The 19,056-nt window shown below is 41.1% G+C and overlaps 2 protein-coding genes across 15 annotated transcripts in view; one reads left to right on the forward strand and one right to left on the reverse strand.

Moving 5' to 3' along the window:
• MYSM1 (Myb like, SWIRM and MPN domains 1) overlaps nucleotides 1-19,056 on the reverse strand; it is a 922,196-nt gene that overhangs the window by 849,450 nt on the left and 53,690 nt on the right. The gene's annotated exons all lie outside the window — the stretch shown is intronic.
• The window catches only part of FGGY (FGGY carbohydrate kinase domain containing), a 468,393-nt gene that overhangs the window by 231,137 nt on the left and 218,200 nt on the right, over nucleotides 1-19,056 (forward strand). For all 14 annotated transcript variants that reach the window (XM_050804094.1, XM_050804057.1, XM_050804114.1 and 11 more), the window contains one exon: nucleotides 6,457-6,585. In XM_050804094.1, the coding sequence (XP_050660051.1) occupies nucleotides 6,457-6,585 (129 nt within the window). The remainder of the gene's footprint in view (nucleotides 1-6,456; nucleotides 6,586-19,056) is intronic.

A 19,056-nucleotide genomic window follows, 5' to 3' on the forward strand; every position in this document is an offset into this window, starting at 1 on the left:
TTAGTCATAGATAATTGAAAAACTGGTAGGGGAAGATTTGGTGTAATAGGAGCCCCTGCCTGTGAAGAGGGACTGCAACCACCAGATAATTGTAGATTCCAGCTTTTGACCACTCAGACTGAATCTGCCCATCCTAATGGGAATTCAGCAGACTTGAGCCTAGGAGCTCTCAGAGTGATAGTGTTTTTACATACCCAGGTGAGGGCCTGTACACTGAGACAGAGACAGCCAAATCAAGAGAATAGGTGAGCTGCCCTTGGGTCTCTTTCCTGCCTTCAGACTGTGGAGCAGCGTTTGGAAAAAGTGCCCAGTATTCTCCTTTATTTTGTTTTTATTTCAACGTAAGCTAGTTTGTTTTGATCACAAAAGACATACAAGGTCTTGGGATACAAGAAACACAAACATTAGAAAAGAGTACCCCATGCTGGATCCCAACCCCTGCTGTGACAAAATTCTAGGATTTTCCTGGAAGTTTATGTGCTTACATTTTTTACATTTTTGTATCCTTTTCTTTAAAAAAAAAAAAAAAAAAAAAAAAAAAAAAAAAAAGATCACATGATCATACTCAGAATACTATTCTGCATCTTGCCATTTTCTCTGAATTTATCTTGGAGTTCCAAATCTATACCTTAATTCAAGTTCATTCGTTTTAATGGCAAGGTGGGATTCTGATCAGATTTAAGGGGGAAAAGCATCTTTTAAAATATTATACAAGAGGCTGGGCATGGTGGCTTATGCCTGTAATCCCAGCCTTTTGGGAGGCCAAGATGAGTGGATCACTTGAGGTCAAGAGTTCAAGACCAGCCTGGCCAACATGACAAAACCCTGTCTCTCCTAAAAATACAAAAATTAGCCAGGCGTGCTGGTGTGTGCCCATAGTCCCAGCTACTTGGGAAGCTGAGGCATGAGAATTGCTTGAACCCAGGAGGCAGAGGTTGTAGTGACCTGAGATTGTGCCACTGTACTCCAGCCTGGGCAATAGAGTGAGACTCTGTCTCAAAAAAAAAAATTACACAAGAAATATAGACCAATTAGAAATTATAGGAAAAAAATTAAAGGAAAGAAAAAAGAAAATCACTCATAATTCCTCCACCCAGAGAAAACCTATTTTCTGTATTTTTTTTCCCCTGGGAATGTATTTTTACAAATAGTTCATCTACTTTCATTGTTGTTGTTCTTAAAACTGTTAAGAGAAAACCTTTAGGCAAATTAAATTTAACAGTTTAACTGTGCAAAGAGTGGTTCATGAATTGGGCAGGTCCCCAACCAGAATAGGTTCAGAGAGACTTTTGCTCTGCCACATGATTGAAGAGATATTATGGACAGAAAAGGGGAAGTGAGGTACGGAAAATGGAAGTGAAGTACAGAAACAGCTGGATAGGGTACAGCTCTGCGTTGGCCTTATTTGAACAGAGTTTGAACAGTTGGCCGCCTGTGGGTGGTTGAAGTATGTCTTCTGTGATTGGCTGAGACTCGACTTCTAGTTACAAGAGTAGGCTACAGTGTGTTTACAAATCCAGTTAGGTTACAGTCACTATGTATGAAGAAACCTTTAGGTTGAAATTACAGAGAGACACGTTTAAGTTAATTTAACAAAAGGAAGTCATATACTACATAATGTTTTGCAGCCTGCATTTTTCACTTGGTTTGACTGTTTTAAAGATAAAAATTATTCCCCAAGCTTTACTTTACACTGCGTGTTTATCTAGTTCTTTCTTTCTTTCTTTTTTTGAAATGGAGTCTTGCTCTTGTTGCCCAGGCTGGAGTTCAGTGGCGCAATCTCAGCTTATTGCACTCCGCCTTCCTGGGTTCAGGCGATTCTCCTGCCTCAGCCTCCTGAGTAGCTGGAATTATAGGCAACTGCCACCATACTCAGCTATTTTTAGTAGAGACAGGGTTTCACCATGTTGGCCAGGTTGGTCTCAAACTCCTGACCTCGTGATCTGCCCACTTCAGCCTCTGAAAGTGCTGGGGATTACAGGCATGAGCCACCATGTCTGGCCACGTTTATCTTCTTAAAAACCCAATCTGAGCACTCACAGTCATGCCCCTCTGGGCAATTCCTTATTGCCTGGCCACGCCTGAAGCCCTCCGCTGCCTTTCGTCCAGTCTGTTCCAGTTCTCTATTCCTCCCTGGACCCCTTTTTGCTACATACTCAATGCCTCAAACACACCATGCCCCTCAGGGCTCCCTATAGTAAACTCACTTTTTGCTCTGCTGTCATCCCTTTCCCCAGAGCATGCCAGCACTGAAACCACCAATCTCCAACTTCCCTTTCCACACAGGCTTCAAAGTCATCTTCACCTTGAAGACTGTATTCACTCTACTAGCCACCCTAACTGGACCCTCTGCTGTTCTCTGGGAACACCATGTACACATTTCACCTTTCTAGCATTTTCTACATGGTCTTAAGAGTCTTAGTTTTTCATCGTCTTTGTCCCAAACCACAATATGAGACCTCAGCACCTAGATCTTAGCACATGGTAGATGGAAATCTATGCAGGCCATCATTAGTTCTATTGTTACTGAAATGTTTGTTAAAATGCATGAATGAATGGTTGAGTGAAGCCTAGAAAGAACTGCAAATGCTCAGGCAGTGAAGTCTTGATTTCTGGGAAAAGCAGTGCTGTGAATAATTTAATTTTATGGTGAAAGAAAAGCCAAACAAGGATTAGATTGGGAAAAGTTGTCAGGAGGCACTAATGTTTGCTTCTGACAGCTCTAGTGTCCTCAGTGTACCTCTGGCTGATACACTTAGAGTGTGATTTTGAAGCAGTGATTTCTCAGGGATTCTCACCTATGTCTACCATCTTCTCTCGTGCGAAGCTGTTTCATTTTGGTCTGTAAATAAACAAAGCTCCTTCCTGCTTGGAGTCCAGGTAGCCTATTCCTGAAGGCTGTGGTTCCAAATGAAAGAAGGGATGTTTGTCCTTGTATATATTTATTTTCATCCCTAACCACTGGATTGAGGAGAAGGCTGGTTCACTGCTGTAGGTTGGGTTTTCCAGAAGCAAAGGCTGAGACAGATTTGGGGGGCATTAAGGATGGTCAACTGTGAAAGAAGGAAGAGAGAGAAGGACTGGGTAAAGGAAAAAGAGCTGAACCAAGGTGCATTCTTGCAGCACCTTGGTGAACCCAGCATGGTCTCTGGAGTGAGTGGTATCCATCAGAGCCCTTCTGCCTCTGCTTTGCCAAGTCACCAGGTGCTGGCCATCCTGGGAGGTGCAGCACCTCGGGAAGGCAGCTCTCTGCAACTGAGGCAGGCCCTGGAACATCTGGCAGCTGTCTGCCGACTTTACTCCATCCTTACAGGGGAGTTTGGGCCATGGCATCTCAGTCTCTACCATGCTTCCTATATCCACGCAACCACCGTGACCTGTTATTTCTTGTTCCATGGAATCTCTTCTGTCTGCCTCTGTTTCTACAGCTCAATTTAATACCTCAGTGAAGATCCTTATATTTTCTCTCTCTCTTTGATTACTGAAATAGCTTCACACTGTTTTCCCTAACCCCAGTCTATCCTCTGCTATAATACTGCCACAGAGTGCTTTAAAAAAACACAAGTTTAATTGCTTTCCTCCTGGCTTAATGCTCCTTTAGTGGTTTACAGTGGGCTTCACGATTAAGTTCAAACACTTAAGTATGGATTACAGGGCGCTGCATCCTCTGCCCCTATCTGCCTCCCAAGCCTGCTCTGTCCTTCAACACTCACCCCCTACCAGTCCGCACCCCAGATTCTGTTCCAATTTACCTAGCCCTTTTGATAGTTCCCTTAGGGGCCCCTTCTCCCTTTTTTCCTGTCCTTGCTCGAAGACGCGTCCTCTGCTGATGAAGATCCCTGTGGTCCAACAGCCTATGATTAGACCCGGATCTCCTGCCTGCATGCTCAGGACACTTTCTGCCTCGCAGCGGTCTGCAGCCTCATGTTCTGAGCCTAGAGGACATAGAATCAAATTAAGCTCCTTTACCAGCTAAGGTTTCTTCCTAAATTACTATAGAGAAAACTTGGAAGAGTGCCCCACCCTGCTAATCCAGTCTGGAACCTTTTTTATAAAAATTACACCTTTTATGTTTGCGGAGATTGGGGATGAAGGTGGAACAGAATTTCCATTTTGACCTTCCTATGAAAACCGTTTTTTAAAAATGCCAATTTAGTAGGCAAGATTTCTAAATGGTGCTCTTTTTTTTTTAATATTTATTTATTTATTTTTAACATACATAATGCTTGTTCTAAAAATACTTCTCTTGATCCCTTCATCCATTCAGAACGCACTTTTAAACAACATTTACTCCAAAACGTAATGTAATGAATAAGAGCAGAGGTTTGGGTATCAGTCAGAGTAGAACCCATGGCCTGTCTTCAGCTCTTAGGCTGTCACTAGGGAGTTTACTTTTCTTCTATAAACCACAATTTTCCCATCTGTCTGTGAAATGGGGGTAGTATGGGTACTATGTTATCCTTCACAGAGGGGTGATACGAAAATGAAATGAGAAAATGCATGCTGTGTCCTTAGTGCAGACCCCAGCATGAAAGTGCTCAGCAAACCAGACTGCAGTCTCTCCTGTGTTAGATACTAGACATAGTGACATAATTTAGATATTGTCCAGAACGGTATTGTACAAAGCCAAGGGCACTGCTCTTTTCCAGGTTTCTGCCACTTTGACATTCAAAACAGACTAAGATTTTCCTCTTCTCTGCCCCATCCTCTGAGCATCTTAACCTTATCCTCCAGACCATCAGTGTCCAATAGAAATGTAATATGAGCCACATATGTAATTTTAAATTTTTCAGTAGCCATGCTAAAGAAAGTGACACTAATTTTTAATATCTCTTATTTAACTTAATATATTCAAATTATTATTTTAACATAGAATTGATATGAAAATTATTGAGATATTTTACATTCATTTTTCCAGATGAAATCTTTGACATCTGGTGTGTATTTTCCGCTTAACACCTCTCAATTCGGATGCTGTATTTTTGTTGGAAATACTTGATTTTTATTTCTTAAATTAATATAGAAAAAGTAGATTTGCATGCCCAAGTTGTTCCAAACATAATTAAAAGTTTTTCAGTAACTGAATTGAATAAGTTGAAGTTAAAACTAAATAAAATGAAGAATTTAGTCCCTGAGTTATTCTAGACATACTTCAAGTGCTCAGTCCACATGTGACTAGTGGCTGCCATAGTGAACAGCAAAGTTCTCCTAGAAGTCACTGCAGAGGTTTCAGTTTTCCTTTTCTTATCTAAACTTGTTTTCATATTTAATTACAGATAGAAGCTCTTTACTTAAAATGGATAAAAATGGTGTCGTGGAGGTGCTTTGGTTCCATTTAGAGGAGGGTGGTTAAGCTGTTCGCTCTCTGACCCCTCTCCCAACCTCCACCCTCACCTCTATCCCCAGAGGTCCTGGAGCACCTCTGCCCAGCCCTTGAGCTCCATGGAACAATTAACAAGTGGCATCTTAGCACTCAAAAATTGCTGATCATGCACCCAGATTCTATCTTGGAGCTCAAAGGGATCTTAGTATATCTATGAGTCAACTCCTAGCCCCTCCCTGCAGTGCAGAAATACTATAGAATTCCTTGGGGGATGAAAGAGGGCTCAGACTCTGTTTAACACCTAGGAGCAGATGGATCATTTCATTCTATTCTGTCTTACGTGGTTCTCTGTGTCCTTATCTTGTCTTCCTAACTAGGTTGGGGGCAAGGACTGCTTTTTACAGCCCCACAGCACCCACACAAAGCAAGACAATCAATAAATTCTTAACTGAAGGCCTGACTGATTGCAAGAATTCAAGGTCACTTGAAAAATCAGGGTCACTGCATTGCACAACTCCAAAGAACATCATTCAAATTGTATTATATGGTTGTGCAAGTGGCAGCCTTGTAAAATTTGCAAAGGTTTAGACTGGAGTGTCCTTTCCAGCTGAGAAAAAATTTTTAACAAATTATTTGTTGCTGCAAAGTACATCTCTTTCCCCTTATCCTCTGCCAGGGAAGCTACTCAAGAGTAAGTTTTCTTGACTTAGGAATATATGTTCATTAGAGAGGGTGTATGCATGTATGAACACATGGGTTCATGTGCATTTAAGTAGGTTTGTAGATCTACCATGTTAGGAAGCCCATTTGGAATGGTTTGAGCATTTGAACCTTGTATTTAAGAGGCTACTGTGTTTATATTCCTTTTGAAATTTTCCATTTTCAGAATCTTTGGTTTGAATGATGCTTTAGAGCTCCTGGTTTGTAAAGCTCCCCAGAGCATGACCCATAGGTACCAAGCATGTACACCAAAGTCACTGGATGAGCAAAGGGCCTCTTGATGACTGCATGGTTTTTATCTTTGCAAATGCAGAGGAGGGAGGAGGGAGCAAAGAGTTTCTCTTAAATAAAACCCTCTGTTTACTTTTGTGTTTTTCAAACTGATGTGTTTGTTTTTTCTCATGTCTACCCAGGAAACCAAGTGCTACCTCCTGGAGCTTCTCTTGGAAATGGGCTCACACCAGAGGCAGCAAGAGACCTTGGCCTTCTCCCTGGGATTGCGGTTGCAGCTTCACTCATTGATGCCCATGCAGGAGGACTAGGTAATCTCTTTATTTGTTGCCTACAGCCAAAACTGTATTCAAATGGAATATTCCCTAGAACCGATGACACTCCTTTTCTGTTTTTAAAGCAAAGGTCAAGGACTTTGGTGTTCAAGATTAGGCATTTGGATAGAATTATAGAACTTTTCATTAATGATAAAATTTATTTATAATTGTATTAATTTCTTTATACATGGCAATAGAAAAAAATTTATTTGAATAACTTTCTGCATAGTTCTTTTGTTTACTGAAAATTCAGAAAAGATACGTTAATTTCTTACCACACTTAGCTCTACTGTTTTTTTGTAATGGTACTCCAAAACCCATATAAGTCTCATAGATTTATTTTAATAATATATTTGGCTTATGTCCTATATCCAGTTCCTTGCTTGTAGTCTTGATTTTATCTTCTACATAACTCTCAAGCCTTTCATTCATGTATTCATTTGTTCATTCCCAAAACACCCGTTGAACACTTACCATGTCCAGGCATGGTGCTAGGAGACAGTGAACTTAAAACAAAACCAAATAAAACCAAGGTCTCTTCCCCAGATTTTAATAGGAAAACACACAGGGAAACAAAGAATTACAGTAAAGAATGATGACTATCGTCTTCCTCATCCTTATTGCAGGTGGTGTGTTTTTTGCAGGGGAGGTTGTTCTGGTTCTCAGCATCTCTCGTCTCAACTATAGCCATATATTTTTTCCCTAGCCTTTCATTCTAACAGTGTTTTGTTTTAAACTATGATTTATAATTCATGAGATCAATTTAGCGGGACATGACCACTGAATTTGCACAACAGAATGGAACAGAATTGAATAGAACAAAGTAGAAAACATCAGAGTACATTTCACAAAGTAAGGGAAGGCACTGCTTTGTTGAGCTGTGTTTCCATTTTATGTGTGTATACTTTCAGACACTTCCATCAACCCTGCCCTTACTGTGCCCATGCATTTACACCTCTGTGACTTGGCACACATGTTCTCTGCCCAGAATGATTGGTCCTCCACTACTCCAGCTGGCTAACTCTTCCTCTAACTGCAAGACCCATATCAGATGCTTTCTGCTCTGCATAGCCTTCCATGAAACACTCAGGTGTATTTAGAAATTCTCGAAATTATTCTTTTTTCAGCAAACTGTTTGAAGAAATGATCATATTGCATTGTAATTTCTAATATATCTGCTTGTCATTTCCATTAGACTGTGAACTCCTTGAGAGCAGGAATATTAGGTTATTTGTCCTGTATCCTTCATGCCAAGCCCTATATCTGGCTCCTATAGCTGCTTATAAGTTTATTAAATGAATAGTCACATTAAGGCAAGAATAAAGTGAGATGGCTTTAAATAGTAAAGATTAATCTGCCTTCTTATGCAACAGATTATTAAATGGTGCCTTGTTCTACATACTACATGGACTTCCAGAGTAATATCGCTCTCATCAGTCTATGAACATGTCTGTCCTGTTCATCTCTCTGTCCTCAGGATCTAAAACAGTGCCTAAGAATTAGTAAACAACTCATAATATATGTAGGTTGATTGAATGCTATGTGATGTAGTTCTGATTACAGGCAAGGTTGTTTCTTTCCAAATACTTTTCATTGTGAGCAATGTGTGCTTTTGATTGGAATGCTAAGATTTTGGTTTTTATGTACAAGCACAGAGAGAACTTAAGGTCTAGAAAGACATGGAGTGTTTCTGTGCCCTAGCAATCCTGACATTCCAGATCATGCGTGAGGCCACAAAAGCTTTCCCTATCATGCTTTAAAAATTATCCCTGGGGTGACAGTGTCAATCATCCACCCCTACCTGGGTGACAGGCACTTGGCTGGGACCAGCATATGCTGAAAGAAAGAGAACTGCTGCTTGAAGAGCTGCAGACACTACAGTTTCCTTGTCAGTTTCCCAGACTTCCCTCAGGGACATGCCAAAACCCACCTTCTCACTCCTGCCCAGGACTCACTATGTCCTCCAGGAGGGAAGACTGCCAATGACCCTCATCTTTTTCCTAAACAGAGATATTCAGTGGCAGAAGTTTTACCCTTAGAAGCTTTGGCTTAAGCCTTTTGTTCCCCGTAAAATGTAAATGCTTTAAGTGATATGGTTTGGCTGTGTCCCCATTCAAATCTCCACCGAGTTGTATCTCCCAGAATTCCCACATGTTGTGGGAGGGACCCAGAGGGAGGTAATTGAATCATGGAGGCTGGTCTTTCCCATACTATTCTCATGACAGTGAATAAGTCTCACAAGATCTGATGGGTTTATCAGGGGTTTCCGCTTCTGCTTCTTCCTCATTCTCTCTTGCTGCAACCGTGTAAGAGGTGCTTTTTGCCCTCCACCATGATTATGAGACCTCCCCAGCCATGTGGAACTGTAAGTCAAACTAAACCTCCTTTTCTTCCCCATCTCAGGTATGTCTTTATCAGCAGCGTAAAAACAGACTAATACAGTAAATTAGTACCAGTAGAGTGGGGCGTTGCTGAAAAGATATTTGAAAATGTGGATGCAACTTTGGTACTGGGTAACAGGCTCATAGGTGGAAGAGACTTGCCTTGTCTCAGATGAGACTTTGGACTGTGGACTTTTGGGTTAATTCTGAAATGAGTTAAGACTTTGGAGGACTGTTGGGAAAGCAGCTGAGAGGGAAGCTGTACCCTGCAAAACCACAGGGGCAGCGCTGCCCAAGACCATGGGAACCTACCTTTTGCATCAGTGTGAACTGGATATGAGACCTGGAGTCAAAGGAGATCATTTTGGAGTTTTAAAAATTTGACTGCCTTGCTGGATTTTGGACTTGCCTGGGCCCTGCAACCCCTTTATTTTGTCCAATTTCTCCCCTTTGGAATGGCTGTATTTGCCTAATACCTGTACCCCCATTGTATCTAGGAAGTAACTGGCTTGTTTTTTATTTTACAGACTCATAGGTGGAAGGGACTTGCCTTGTCTTAGATGAGACTGGTCTGTGGACTTTTGGGTTAATTCTGAAATGAGTTAAGACTTTGGAGGATCGTTGGGAGGGCATGATTGGTTTTGAAATCATGTGAGGACCTGAGATTTGGAAGGGCCAGGGGCGGAATGATAATGATTTGGCTGTGTCCCTATTCAAATCTCAACTGAATTATATCTCCCAGAGTCCCCACGTGTTGTGGGAGGGACTTAGGGGGAGGTAATTGAATCATAAGGGCTGGTCTTTCCCATGCTATTCTCGTGATAGTAAGTCTCACAAGATCTGATGGGTTTATTATGGGTTTCCGCCTTTGCTTCTTCCTCATTCTTTCTTGCTGCCACCATGTAAGACGTGCCTTTTGTCCTCTGCCATGATTGTGAGACCTCCCAGCCATGTGGAATTGTAAATCAAATTAAACATCCTCTTCTTCCCAGTCTCAGGTTTGTCTTTATCAGCAGCATAAAAACGGACTAATGCAGTAAGTTAGTAACTTTCCCCCATATTTTTGTTAGTGGAAAGATAGAATAGTTTTTTTGTTTGTTTGTTTTGTTTTTTAAATGGAAAGATAGAACCTTGGATTCTTTAAGGCCTGAACTTAGATGCCGGCAGTGGCTGGGAAGGGCACAGGAAGGTGCTAGTCCATGATGATGGGATAGTACAGACTTACTTAATGTATGTTGACTATGTTTTATCCTTATTATGCCTTCTTACGCCTCTTCCTTTACCCTTCACCTTACAGCCAATCCAAGATTAGGATATATCAAAAAAGATAGGAGGCCTGGGAGCAAATGTTTCCTCTCATTTCTGCCCTTCCTATACCCCTATTAGGATGTAGAGGTGAACAGAGGCCTGAAAGTCTTGAAAAGGTTGTCCATGGGTCCAACTCTATATTAACTAAATATAATTGAGTGAATGCAACCTGTCAGTGATTGGTCTAGGCACTGGAGATTATCAGCAGTGAACAAATCAGGCAAAGTCCATTCGTTTTGGAAAGAAAATTCTCATTGTTCTCTCCTGCCTGCATGTTTGTAGCTTAATAATATAGGTTTGGGACAGCTAATCCCTGAGACATATTGTGATGCTATGATAAGGGCACTCAACATGGAATTTTAAGTTCTGGATTTAGATTTTGTCTCTGCCTACAAATATGGTGCTTCTCAGAACGTTTGTTTCCTTTTATGCAGTGAGAGAGTGAGAGACAGCAGAATGCAGGATTCACTACTTTGTGATTCTGTATAGGTTGAGGTCAGAAATACCCTCAAGAACTGGCTAAATGAACTCTATGTTAAGAGATTTCTGAATGTCAGTACAGACCAGCTTTGGATTCGGAATTGCCATCCAGGGAGAGGCCATCCAGGCCTCTCGCCAACAAACCCTGACAACTGTAGTCACTTCAAATGCTGACCTGGCATGGCCTGCTTTAGACCCCACATTCTGAATAGTATGAGGGGTCAGCATTCTGCTTTGGAGAAATACCCCTGAACTTTCATTCCCAAGGAAGGCCTGGGATGGGAGGATAAAGATCAAAGAAGCAAGCAAAACTCAACCCATGCTTTTCCCAGTTCTGGAAAAAGAGGAGGAAGGACTTTGTGGGAATAAAAATCATGATGAAAGAACATTTTGTTCTTAAGGTGCTGGTTAGTAAGTTCTCCAGCAGACAGTCAGAAGATAGGAGTAGCTTTGTTTGTACTTTGTGGGGGTAGTTCTGGCCAGGGCTCCTGCTGCTGATATTTTTCTAGCTTATAAAAATAACATTAACTTTGTTCCAGCTCTGTTCTTGGCTCCAGCATCCCAACTGTCCTGAAAGGCAATAACAACCTGATTTCTGTCTCAGGCCCTTCTTCTCTCAGTTGCTTTTATCTGTCAGACAAACTCCTGATTATCCATCAAATCTTGAATCCTGTTCTCCTCTGGGAAGCCCTCCCTAACTTCCCAAGTTGACTTAAGCACTCCCTTTTTTCCCCCACTGTGTCTTACGCTTATAATCTGGCACACACAGGTTTCTCTGTGCCAGATTGCCTCACCTACTAATCTGCCTCTTCTACTGCTCGTCTACTAATCTGTAAACTCTTTGGGCACGCTGTTGTTTCATACTCCTACTGCAGCAGCCTGCAGAGTGCTTTGCATATGGAGGACCCTTAACACATGCATATTTAGTGAATGAGTGAATGAATGAATGGCATTCCCTCCCTGAGGAATGAATATTACACCTGAGAGAGAGAGTAATTTCTCATTCAAAGGCAATTGTCCCTATACAATAGTTATACTTGGCTCATTTCTGCAGGAGCAAAAGCTTGGGTTCTTCTAGATGTCTGGAAATCTGCCTCCTTTTTACCTTCATCACATTACCAAGTTTTGGCCAAGAGCAAGCTTTGTTCCTTGGTTTAGCACAACTCTTTGATTACCAGTATTGGATTCTTGGTCAGATGTTGAATTGGCTTAAATTGCTCATCTAGGCCAGATATTGAATTGGTTTAAAGTGCTCATTTCAGTTTCAGAGCCAGGCCAAAATGAGGATTTTGAATTTCTTTTCTTTTTTAATGGAAGAATTTATTGAGCCAGTTTTGCAAAAAGGGCCTTTGGTTCGTTCCCTAGAACAACATATAGTTTGTTCCAGTTAACAATAAAACATGCCAATTACATGTCTCACCATTATCAGTGTTCTAGAAGACAGAGTAGACAGGCTGTGACTTTAGCTAACGTGATTTGGGAGGAGCATTTATTTATAAGTAGTATATATACTAAATGTAGCATGATGGACAAAGAAATATACTTCTTGGCAGTGATTCATTGCATTTGTAAACTTTTGATTCATGAAGCATGATATGGTTTGGATCCTCACCCAAATGTCATGCAAATTGTAATCCCCAGTGTGGGAGGGGACCCTGGTGGGAGGGGATTGTATCATGGTGGTGGATTTCTCATGAATGGTTTAGCATCATCCCCTTGGTGCTGTTCTCATGATAGTGCATGAGTTCCCTTCAGATCTGGTTGTTTAACAGTATGTTGCACTGCCCCACTCTCTCTTTTGCTCCTGCTCCGGCTGTGTGACGTGCCTGCTTCCCCATCACCTTCTGCCATGATTGTAAGTTTCCTGAGGCCTCCCCAGAAGCCGAGCAGACACCATCATGCTTCCTATACAGTGTGTAGAACCTTGAGCCAATGAAAACGCTGTCTTTTATAAATTGCTCAGTTTCAGGTATTTCTTTATAGCAATGCAAGAATGGACTAATACAAAACACAGCTATGTTCATTATAGAATTTGCTCCTCATTGCAGCTTTGTAGTAAAGTTAGGACAGGTATGTGTACCCTCATTTTGCACAGCAAACAGCTGAGACCAGTGTATTCTAAATTCAAGAATAGATATTTATTATCTTACACTCAGTTCTTAAAGCAACTTTGCACATATTATCATTTTGTTCCATTTGTCAGGTGAGACAATTGAGGCTTACAAGACTACCTAACATTCTGAAAGCTACACAGTTAAATGAGAGATGCGTGACTTAAGCCCATGCTTTGTGCACACTTATCACTGTGTTATAAAGGATGGCCTATCTATTTAAACGTGATCCACTCTGCTCTTTAATTTGACCCTTAAAATGTGAGCAAGTAACAAACTTTGAACAAGGAAAGTCTTTAATAATATTTATCAACAACCCACTTTACTAGTTCATGGGTTTAGACAGTGACTATGAGAGAGAAGTGGACTTCTGGGAATTTGCATTCTAGTAAAGAAAACAGACAAGTAAATAAACAGTTACAATTACTTGTGCCATGTATGGAAGGCTTTGGAAAAACGTAAAATGGGCCTAAAATTGAGACTTAAAAGGGATTCCTAGAGGGAGTGATGTCCAGTAATCTAATTACACATTTCTTTCCCTGTTATTACTTCCTGGTAAAGTGGAATTTGTTTCTTTTTTGTGACTTTTAAACTTCAACTAGGCTTCATTTCTAATAATAAAATAATAATAACTGTTAATTAGAACAAGTAGAACCACCACTCTGACTGGTACTACTGTGATGACCATTTCTTATGTGCGTCCCTATGTGCCAAGTACTCTACCGGATACTGCTCAGACTTTATCTCTTGCTCCTCACAATAAGCCTACAAGGTAGAGATTGTTTCCCCATTCTGCACATGAGGGAATTGAAGGCAGAAAGAATAACATTTCCACAATCACATAACTAATCTCATAGCAAGATCTGAAACTGAGTCTGCTTCCAATATTCATATACCTTTTCTATAGGCCAGTGGTTCTCAACCAGGGGTGATTTTATCCCTTAGGGGACATTTGGCAATGTCTGGGGACAGTTTTGTGTATTGCATCTGGGGAAGGGGAAATGGCATTGGCATGTGGTGGGTAGAAGCCAGGGATGCTGCTAAACACCTTACAATGCCCAGGCCAACCCCCTGCAACAAAGAATTGTCCAGCTTCAAATGTCAAATATCAGTAGCACTGAACGTGAGAAACCCTATTCTCTCCTGGAACACCTCTAATGATATTACTTCCCTTCATCAATTCAGCTTATTTCTGTGGAAGCCAAAAAGCAGCCCACAATAAGGGTTTTGCTGATACATTAGTACTTGATTGAAATATATGTTGTCAAATTGACTCTTCAGTAAAAGTAGTTGTGAGATTAAGAAAATAATAGAAGTGAAGCCTGAGGAGTAGGAAGGACAGAATGGTTTCTACCCCATCTATTTCAGAGTCAAGCCACACGGGACCGCTTGGCCGTCTTTCAGCACATCATGCACATTCCACCTCCTTTCCTTTGCTACTCATCCATCAGCACTCAGTCTAAATGTTACTTTGTGGAAACGTCTCCAAATTTAATCCACTCTTAGAAAAACACCAGTCGCTGTCTATGCTGTATCTGTGAAATACTTTGCAACTATTTCAGTTTTTTCACCAAATCATGTTCATCTTTGTATGCCCATCATCCAACATGGAACCCCCATAGCCAGTCTTCACTAAATCAATGTAATTATTTAGTTACTATTATTAGTAATTAAGATAATAAATATGAGAGGGTTTTGAAAAATCAGAAATAAGAGTTAGTAAATATAGGTGAGGCAGACTTTAAGAAAATATAGATTCTTATGCCCTACCCTGCTGAGGATGCCTGGAATCTTGTTCTAAGTGTGGAAAATGTCACCTGGTACCCAGAGGAGACAGCCTGGGGGGATGAGGATGAGTTGACACTGAGGACACTGGGGTCAGAAGCAGTAGTGATGTGTTTCTGCCAAGTAGGCAGATCAGACCAGAGCAGAACCGTGCTGCGCAGGAGCCAGGCCAGGCGCTGGCCAAAAGCTGGGGGCAGGAGGGAGCTTATCCAAAATGAGAGAGAATATGCATCCAAAGAGGCAGACGGTCTGCAAGAAATTGGGGGTGGGGGGGGGATTAGAAATGCAGATAAAGTCATGCCGTGGAATCTGGAAGGAGAAACCAGTGCCAGTCCCTGAGCAGATAGAGCAAGGACAACCCTGAGAGTTCCTGGATGTGAATCACAGAGGGCAGAGGAAGAACGTATTAATGGGATTGCAAGTTTATTGTTTTAAGTTGAGGCTTGGTATAATATGAACCACCATTGCCTGAGACCTCGGCAGTTCCATGAGCCATGGCAGCAGCTCATGTGGTGGAGGGAGGGGCAGAGATCTCACGTGGGGGAAGGATAACTTTGAGTTTCCTGTTCCCAGGCTCCAAGGCTTTCTTGGAGTGCTGTGATTCTCTGGACTGCAGAAGGCTGGCCTTAGCTGAGAGACCAGACTTTGACTCTGTGGAAGAAAACTGAGAGGAATCCAGGGCCTGGGGCTATTGCCAGCTCCCCATGTGTCCCCGATTTTTAAATCTTGTGCCACATGTCAGTATATATGGCTGTGAACCTGCCATGAAACCATAACATTTTGAGTTTAATACATACCCTCCTGTTTGGATAATGAGTAATCATAGACTTTAGAACTAAAAGGCTGCTCAAAGGTTTTCTATACCAAATTCTTCAATTTGCAGATAAGAAAACTGAAGCCCAGACAATGATGAATCATCCAAAGTTACCCCAGCATATTACTGTCAGAGTCAAATTTAGAATCTGAGTGACCTAGTTCATCAGCCAGGGTCCCCGCCCCATTGTGCTCCACTGTCTCCAGGTTAGGAAAAGGGAATGACTCCTGATTTGTTATTCCATTTTATGTCTTATATCCCACTTAATGGCTATAGCCAGCTTCACTGGTGCTCATTAAATAAGTAAATTAGTTTTCCTGAGCCACACTTGAATAAATTTCTTTGTTGTGTTGTCACAATCTACAGTAAGCTCCAAAGAATCTCCTCTAGAACTGGAAATAATAAAAACACCTGCTATTTGAGTTGCTTCCAAAGAGCTCAAAGCCGTTATTTTTATTTCACCTACGATTCGTTGAATACTTACGCTGTGCCAAGTGTTTTGCTAGGTACTTGACTATTCACTATTGTCAGCTCACAACCACACTGTAAGCTGCAATTATTTTTGGCCTTTAGCATACAAGGAAATCAAGGTTTAAGAACTTGCCAAAGGTTACATTTTAATAAATTATGAAGTTGGGTTCCTAGACCCACTGACTGCAGAGCTTATGAGCTCTCCCCTATTTACCCTGGCTAGTGAGTCTGTGTGTGTCTAGGTATGTTTGTGCCTTTACTTACGTTAGCCCATACTTACACCAATGCATATTTATATCTATAGTAGAAGATAGAGCTTCTACTTAATAACCTTCTGGATGTTTGTAGATCTATTTTATGGATGAGAAAGTTGAGACCCGGGGTGGAGAAGTGACTCTAATAAAGTGTATTTAAAGCATCACAGGAGTCTGGGTTCCATCAATCATGGGGAATAAGGCCAGGCTTATTAGATTAGGGTAGGAATGGGATGCATAGCTCTTGGGGTTGTGTGGTGGAGAGATCAACAATATTAATGTTGATGTTAATTTTGTTTACTAAATTTGTTAATGCTGACAATCTCGATCTCAAAGATTAATCTTAATCTTTTTGTGGTGACTTGCCATTTTTAACCTACCCTTGGAATAGGGAAGGTATTTTTACCTCCCACGAATGGTTAAGAAAACTGACCCTCAAGGAGGTGAAGGGATTTTCCTAAGGTTACAGGACTAGGAAAGACTGGATCCAAGACTCAAACCCTTATTTGTGTGCCTCTGTCTTCACGTCAGCTTTGGTGCAACCCTTGCGTCAAACAATGGAAAAGTACTACCTAGTAAATGGAGCAAGGTGTCTTATTGTGTGCCCAGAGCCTCTCATTTTAAACATGACTGGAATCAGACAGCCTGGGTTCAAACCCCTGTTTTGCCACTTATTAGTAAAGAGCTTACCTGCTCTGTGCCTCAGATTTCCCTTCTGCAAATGGGGATGGGAATAGTGCCTCGCAGAGTTATTTTAGAAATGCCTTCTCCTGACACGTTGTAAGCACTCAACAAGTATTAGCTACTCCCGGTTGAAAGCTTGAATGTAAAAAGCCTTAAATTCCCAGCCAAAGAGATTGAATGCTAAAATTAATTTCAAGCAAACCTACCTATTCAAATAGCTTTCTCAGCACTGATTTTGATGTGAAAAATATCTGGAATATTCTTCGTTATCAAGCATGTGCCTTGGCAGTGTAGTTACAATTTTTAATACTAATGGATGATCATCCATTAAAGTAGTAAAAAAGATACCACCTCATTTTAAGCTTAGAGCAAAAGCTTACTTAAGTGAAATTAAGCAGATATTTATTTCGTCAGGCTTTGGGGAGGATTCCGAAATTATTTGCTCCCTACTAGTGCCTAGCACTTTATCTTTGCAACCGCACTTACCCTGGAGAGTCATGGTTGGACAGAAAACTGTGTATTCCTGCATCTCTACCTTAAGTATTTCACAATCACTGTTTCTCATCCGCCAGGCCTGAGGGTGGGCAGTGCTGATTTCACTGTCTCATACCCACTCCTCTTTCTGCCAGTGTCTTTTGTGAGGAATTTTATCTCTGCCCCTTTCTCTTCACCCCATTATCTCTTCTCCAGTCTTCAAATCCAAACAAAAAAACGTTAAAAGTTTGCTCATATTCCCTGCAGTCTGAGCTGGTGAATGAATGTTCTTCCAGAGCCCCTTAGGATTTCTGCGCCCATACTTGTAAGTGTTCCCATCTTCATTTTGTTGGTGGTGATGACAAATTACCCCACATGACCTCCCTCTGTTCCCATTTTAGTTAGAAATTACTGTTTACTAGAGATGGAGAATGGAAAATATATGAAGGGGCAACATGAGAAAATAGGTTATTTTGGTTACTTCCAATCATCCATCGTAAATCAAATTCATAATATAGATAAACAAATAAAAAGATTATTTCAATTCAAACTTAGAATGACTTATAGTGTTTTTTTAATAATCTGATTTCCATTCTTGTAGCAGTTTTCAAACTTGAGTGTGCCTAGGCACTCATGGAGCTAGTTAAAATGCAGATGACTGGGTCCCCACCACCACCACAACTCGTTGTCATCAGTGGCTTTAACTGGGGCCTAAATATCTGCGCTATATCCAGCCCACTCATGAGCCTGATGAACTGCACCAATGGTCCCTTAAAAGATAGCAAGAGGGGCAGACTAAACTCACGTTGGTTACCATCAAAAATTGTCTGTACGTAATCCAGAAAGAGCAAAGTTGAATCCAGGCTAATTGAAAGACTGCGTTTTAAATGTTTTGTTTCAAAAGCAGAACAATAAAGAGTTTTTCCAATGTGTTACACTTCCCATGAGCTGGATGCTGCCTGTTTACCTAGATGCCACTTAATGTGGACAGCAACTTTTATGGCTGTGCACATTCTCACCACCCCCATTTAAAGAGAGCAAGGAGACTCACTTAGACTCAGGGTGCTAGTGTGGTTGAACAGAGAGAATCCTGGTCTGTCTGGCACCAGCCTGCTCTCTCTTACCATTGTATAGCTTCACCCAAGCCAGCGTTAACAGCTGTAGATGATTTTCTTCTAATGTTCTAAAACCTGAAGACATGGAGCATTTTTTAACCAAATGCTCCCCAGCCCTAGGGAAAGCTAAGCCTCTTCTATTTTGTTGAAAGAGAATGTGTTAGGCTGTCGATCTGTATTGTTACATGTCCCTGGGCTGAATTTAGCCTCAAGAGTTAGAAGTGTGTCAGCCTTGTGACTCACCACTATGAAACCCTCAGACCAGAGTCTCCTACTAGTATCAATAATATGAATGAAAACTTTATATGCCTTCTAGATTGAGGCCTCTCACAGCTCAAATTTGTAAAGAAAAACCCACGCAATTGGATTTTGTGAAATATATTAAATATGCCCATTAATGTGGCTCTTCAAAGGAATTTATATACTGTCTGCTTTACTGTGGTGTTTCATTATAGCTCAGCCAAATGCATGTGGCCTAATAATTTGTTTCCCTTATGCATATCTATCATTAAATGTAACATGCAGACAATAACATTTAAACACCTAAATACTTGATTACATTGCTGTCTCCCCGACTTAAACTGTGAA

Source organism: Macaca thibetana, chromosome 1 (assembly GCF_024542745.1).
Source record: "Macaca thibetana thibetana isolate TM-01 chromosome 1, ASM2454274v1, whole genome shotgun sequence".
NCBI classification, from domain to species: Eukaryota; Metazoa; Chordata; class Mammalia; order Primates; family Cercopithecidae; genus Macaca; species Macaca thibetana.